Source organism: Rhinoraja longicauda, chromosome 10, assembly GCF_053455715.1.
Source record: "Rhinoraja longicauda isolate Sanriku21f chromosome 10, sRhiLon1.1, whole genome shotgun sequence".
NCBI lineage: Eukaryota > Metazoa > Chordata > Chondrichthyes > Rajiformes > Arhynchobatidae > Rhinoraja > Rhinoraja longicauda.
This window is the reverse complement of record NC_135962.1, coordinates 42135495-42142005: the sequence shown is the minus strand read 5'-3', so window position 1 is coordinate 42142005 and position 6511 is coordinate 42135495. Positions and strand designations below refer to the sequence as shown.

Below are 6511 nucleotides of genomic sequence, written 5' to 3'. Positions count from 1 at the left end.
CTGCCGATTACTTCTAGCATTTTCTGTTTATATTTCTGTTTTCCAGAATTTGCAATATTTTGCTTTGGGATTGCTCTCAGCTCATAACATATTCAACTAAAATTTTTATTTAATAGGTTTGTAGCAAAATTTACAGTTCATTAGTTCTGCCTCAGGATTATCAATTTGAAATATTAATTCTGTTATAACTTTTGAGCATTTCCAGCATTTTCTGTTTCTTTAAAGTAATAGTGTTTCTTTTGGAATATTTAATATTTTCAAGTTGTTAAGTTGTTTTTTTCATAACTTTCAGGAGAGATGGATAATACAAATAAGCTAACAAATCTGGATAAGATTTTACTGAAACTAGGTAAGAATGTTCAATTGGTGCCTTACATGCATTTTTAAGGTACCCTAGGGAGAACTTTGAAATGTGATTACTGTTCTGATGTAGAAAAAATGTCACTCAATTTGAACATCGCAATTTGCTCTAAGATGACAAAATAATAACAAATAACATTATTTTGGGTAATGTAGGTTGATGAATAAATATTTGTAAAGATATTGGTGATTAATTTTCAACTCTCTTCAAATTACTGTCACATGATCTTTTTATATTTATCCCTGTAAGTAGATTTCTTTAAAGTCTTATCCAAAAGGCAGGCTCTGACACTGCAGTATACCGTCACAGAAATGTTAGGCACGATTTTTATAACATATAACATATAACACACAAACTCATTAAATTTCAAGACTAATCGAATCACAACTCATTAAATTTCAAGACTAATCGAATCACAACTCATTAAATAAAGAATACAATTTAAAGTATGTCATTAACATTTAATATTTTAGTTTTCAGTTTTTAAAGTTATTCATGCTTATGTAAATTTGGCTAGTATTTCAGGTGGATCAAGGTTCACAACGGCAAAAAGGAATTAAGGAACAGATTCAGAGTAAGTATTAAATGTCAATAAAAATACACTAGAATGCAAGTATAGCTTATAATTTGGGGATCTAAGCAAAAATCTTTGCTCATGGTTGATCATTCACAATCAGTACCCCGTTCCTGCCTTCTCCCCTTCTCCGCTATCTTTAGAGCTCTATCTAGCTCTCTCTTGAAAGCATCCAGAGAATTGGCCCCCATGGCCTTCTGAGGCAGAGAATTCCACAGATTTACAACTCTGACTGAAAAAGTTTTTCCTCATCTCCGTTCTAAATGGACTACCCCTTATTCTTAAACTGTGGCCCCTGGTTCTGGACTCCCCCAACATTGGAAACATGTTTCCTGCCTCTAATGTGTCCAATCCCTTAATAATCTTATATGTTTCAATAAGATCCCCTCTCATCCTTCTAAATTCTAGCGTATACAAGCCTAGTCGCTCCAGTCTTTCAACATACGACAATCCCGCCATTCCGGGAATTAACCTAGTGAACCTGCGCTGCACGTAGGTGCAGCAATTATTCAGCAATTATTCAACAATACAATACTATCACTATCATGAAGTGGCCAGTGTGGGCAAAATGTATCCGAAGATTAGCATCAAAATATAATTATGAATTTTGCAGTTGTTAACCACAGAATAATCCTGTGCAGACTGAATTGTTTTGAAGGTAGCACTATAAGATAAAACAGGCTTTGTTGTACTTCAGACCAAATTGATAAACAAAAAAATAAATAGATTTTTCAATTCTATCTTGTTTTGTGTGTTTTCTAGTACATTCTGAAAACATATTAAAGAAAAGGGAACATATTGATGACCTGCGTGTGAAAAGTAGCCAGCTTGATGATGAAATTAATCGAATGCAGAAGATAAGTACACATACTGTAGAGAACTTTAAAGTGTAAGATTTTTTTAAAAATCAAGCTTCAAATACAGTGAAATACTTATAGAATAATAAACACTAATTGTGTGATGCATTACGAATAGATTGGAGGGATTATAGGACAATTTTCAACTCAAATCCTCAAAAGAGGTTTCAGAAGTTTCCCTAGCAATATAGGGATAGACTGAATGAAGAATGATTCAATAGACAATAGGTGCAGGAGTAGGCCATTCAGCCCTTCGAGCCAGCACCGCCATTCAATGCGATCATGGCTGATCAATGCGATCATGGCTGATCAACCGCCATTCAATGCGATTCATGTACAATCTAAAATTCAAAAAATATTCACCATTCTGAAAATCCAATTATATGAAATCTGGGAATAGGAAGAAAAAAGCTGCACTCAGCAATTGTAACCATGAATTGATTGATACTCACAAAATGCAAACTTGATCACTAATTTCCTTTGAAGAAGGAATCTGCCCATACCCATTCAGACCTATGTGACTCCAGACCTATCATGGTGGCCGGCCCTTAATTGTCTCTTTAGTTTAGGAACAATGATTCTATAAAGAAGTTTAGAACCATCCAATAGCAGTCAGTATTCAACCTTCAAGCAGCTGGTTATCTATTCAAATAATGTTAATTGTAGGAATACGTTGTGGCACGTTTAATGCATTTTGTGCTGTGCAAGTACCACATACTTTTGTCTCAAGTCTCTGGACATCTACATCTTCCTGCTGTCTAAAGCTTTTCTTCTCCCAGACAACCACCAAGCCAAATTTTATATTACCAGCAAATGTTTCCTTATGGTCTCAGAACTTATGTCTAAGTCATTAGTTATATGCCTAAAAGCAAGGAACAAAATACTAAGACCTGTAGAATCATGCTGGTAACAATATTCAAGGCTCAAAGCCTCTTTACCGTTCTTTACCATTTGCAATCTTTAGCATTTGGTTCCTGCCATCCTGCCATTGAGCCATTTTTTAAACCATATTTAACATTTATCTTTGAATCCCCGAGGCTTTTACTTTTTGATTAGCCTCATTATATGGAATTTATCAAATGCCTCACTAAACTCCAGGTTGACTACTCAAACATACTGGTCTTAACGGCCTGCAAACACCCTGTGCTTCTTCTCTTTCTATGTTTATCCCATGAATATTTCACACTCTTCATCTTTAACATTGTTATTAGCAACATTTTTGAATAAAACTCCTTTTTACTCTAGGCCATTCACCTGCATCACTCCCGACAGTAATAATGAAGGAATATTGTGCTCAGCCATTTTATTGAGAGTGATTGATGTTGCTGTTACAGAAGGTTGAGGCAGCAGCAGGTGAATGTGGCTACTAATGGCATACAACTTCTGGAAGTGCTATAGTATACTTGTTCGACGAAGACTACAATTAAGGAATGCTGCTTAACTTTAACCCACAAGTTTTGCATTTAATTTCCATCAGTCCATTTTCAAACTCATGGTGGCAACAGAAATGGTATATGAAAATCAATGTGGAATGTCTCAAGGATTCTGAAAAGACTACTCTTCTCAGACAATGGGTCATAGAAATTCTGCTGATTCCCCAACCAACAGGAAGCAGAATGTTTTCATATAATTAACAAAATGAAGAGGCTCATGACACCCGGGAGCTCAATTAACTGGAAATTTAAGGTGTTCGGGTTAGAAGCATCACCATGCCTCGAGGCATATAAAAACAGTTTTGACGGTTTTATTGGCACGTGAAGGTTAAAATGTAACAGAAAACCTGTTACCTAAAAAGCAGCTGCTGGGTGGAAAAAACACATGGTTGAGAAATTCGCTGATGACCATGACACATGTAAATACTTTCAATGCTTATAAATCAATTTCTGGCTCAAATACCTAAGGTTCGATCTGAAGAACAGAGGTACATCTATTAAACACAGGATTTTGTTCTTTATGTTCCCACTTTAGGATTAATTCCACAGCAAGCTATTTTGTTTAATCAAGATTTTAAATAACCACTAGATCAAGTGGACCGTTGGACCCAAACCTCTCCTGCATTGGTGCAGCATCCTCTCCACCCCCCTCCCCTCTCCCCCTCCCTCCCCTCCTCCCCCTCCCTCCCCTCCTCCCCCCCTCCCCTCCCTCTCCCCCCCACCCACTCCCCCTACCCTCCCCTCCCCCTCCTCCTCCCCTCCCCTTCCCCTCCCCCTTCCCCTCCACCCTCCCCTTCCCCTCCCCCTAATCCATCCCCCTTAACCCCCTTATCCTCTCTCCCTCTCCCTCCCCCTCCCTCGCTAGGAGATAGATTTAAATTTTTAAATGTGAATAACTTAAAAAATATAACACCGATTTCAATTAAACTTCTTCTATTAGCACCAAAAGGACGGCGGTGAGTAAGGTGGGCCTACAATTGTCACGCTATCGTGTAACGTTTTGGCAGTTCAGGAACAAACAAACAAACAAACGAGTTTTAGTATATAGATAAGTCGACTGAAAAGCACAAGGCTTTGGGAACAGATGGTATACTTGCTGACATTCCAATACTTGGCAGAGATAAATGCCAGGATCAAATTGACAATCTTATTTCCCACATTTGGAAAGAAGGAAAAGACCAAGAGTCCTCATACACATTACCATCTGTGTAGATACAAGTATACAAGCACATTTTCAAAGTATCCTTGGAAAATATGTAAACTAACCTAACTAACTAACTAACTAACTAACCTAAGCCAGGATTGTGGGAATCCTGGAGTCATGGTGATTCAAAATTGAGAAGGAGATTTCAGGATGGCATAGAGAACCTCAGGCTAATTCACCAAGAGTATGCAGAAGGCTGGCAAAAATGGCAGAAGAACCATATCATTTTCTAAACTACCCACTTGTCCACTCCAGCACCACTTGACAATTTTTAGTAGAGTCTTCAGGTCCCATGTTAATCACATCAGTCACTCATCGCCCATAGAACTCAAGCAGGTCATCCTTGATCCTCAGTGCCTACATAAGAAGACCTGTCATTCTTCTGAACTTCAATGTGGCCCCAATCTGAATATACTCTGATCTGCGTCCATTATAAGTATATCCTTCCTTGACAAAGTGTCTCCTAGTGTGGACTCGCCAATGTATTGTGCAGTTGGAACTAAAGGTTAATATGTTGAAATGTTTTCCTAATATCTCTTCTTGTGGATTAGGTGGAAGCCAACACGTTTATTTCTAACACAGCATGAAGAGAATTTTGAGAAACAGCTTGTAGAACAGCATGCCTGTACTGTGAGAGATAAGTAAGCAATATAAATTCATAGAGTTAAACAGCATGGAAATAAGTCCCTTGGCCCACTTTATCCATACCAACCAAGAGGTCCATTTACACCAATCCTGCATTTGGTCCATATCCTTACAAATCTTTTCTATCGGTATACCTGCCTCTTCACCACCTCCTCTGGCAGCTTATTCCATATACCCCACCACCTTCTGTCTGAAAATTTGCCCTGCAAATCCCCTTTAAATATTTCCTCTCTCACTTTAAATCTCTGTCTTCTAGTTTTAGAGTCTCCTACACTTGGAAAAAGTGTCTGTCAATATCTATCCTATCTATGCCCCTCCATTAGGTTACCCGCTCAACTTCCTTTTGCCAGAGGGAAAACAGTCCCATCCTATCCAACCTCTTACAACTCAAGCTCTCCAGTCCAGGCAACCTTCCTGTGAATTGTTTCTGCACCCACCCTACTTCAATGTTATACATTAATGTTTTTCATTTACCCTGGTAACCTTTTGTGTTAGGTTTGGTAATAATATCATGATCCAGACAAAGATCCAGAGTACTATTGTTTTTTCCAGATATTTTTCCCACAATGATCCTATACTTATGTGAACATTTTTATATGTCTCTGTAGCTAACAACCCTTGGTTCACTTCAAGTAAATAAATATATTTGGGAGATTACCAGTGACAATATATAATAGAACAGTTCTTTCTGCCATGGAGGTCAAAATCAGGAAAGCTTTTTTTGTAGAGTTTTTAAGGGCATAAAGAAGTAGAAAAGTATAAATAGCATCAAGGTAGCTGAATGCTCTGTCACAAGAGATATTGGTATTGATTTGTCTTTGTCACATGTACCAAGATATAGTGAAAAAACCTTGCTTTGCATGCTATCCAGTCAAATCATAACCATGTATGAGTATGTCCTGCAAAAGAAAACTGTGTGCAGAATATCGTGTTACAGCTACAAAGAAAGTGCAGATAAAAGAATCAGAATCAGAATCAGAATAGCCTTTATTGTCATCCAAAAAACATGTCTTTTGCACGAAATTCCGATACTCACAGTCTAACAATAAGAAGCAATAAAAATAAAGCAATAACACACAATCGCAAAACCAACACAAAAAACCCCAAAAAAACTGCAAGGGTTGCAACAAGGTATAATGAAAGACCGGGAATACATCCTTAAGAGGTTTGTTCAAGTGTCTGATATCAGTGGGGAAGAAGCTGTTCATGAATTGGGTGGTATATGCTTTCAATCTTTCATATCTTCTGCCTGATGGGAGGGGAGAAGAGAGAAAGACCAAGATGTGAGATGTCCTTATGTTGGCTGCTCTCCTGAGGTAGTGTGAAGTATAAATGGTGTCCGCAACTCTCTGCAGTTTCTTGCGGTCTTGGGCAGAGCAGTTGCCATACTAAACTGATGCATTTCTTTAGGATGCATTCTATGGTGCAAATGTAGAA

The 6511-nt window shown here is 37.9% G+C and overlaps 1 protein-coding gene across 1 annotated transcript in view; it reads left to right on the top strand.

Moving 5' to 3' along the window:
- Positions 1-297: 297 nt before the first annotated feature.
- Positions 298-6511, top strand: part of LOC144597671 (uncharacterized) — a 42698-nt gene continuing 36484 nt past the window's right edge. Inside the window, exons 1-6 of the mRNA XM_078407195.1 lie at positions 298-349; positions 879-935; positions 1698-1824; positions 4981-5070; positions 6012-6035; positions 6186-6239. Coding sequence (XP_078263321.1) covers positions 298-349; positions 879-935; positions 1698-1824; positions 4981-5070; positions 6012-6035; positions 6186-6239 — 404 coding nt within the window. The remainder of the gene's footprint in view (positions 350-878; positions 936-1697; positions 1825-4980; positions 5071-6011; positions 6036-6185; positions 6240-6511) is intronic.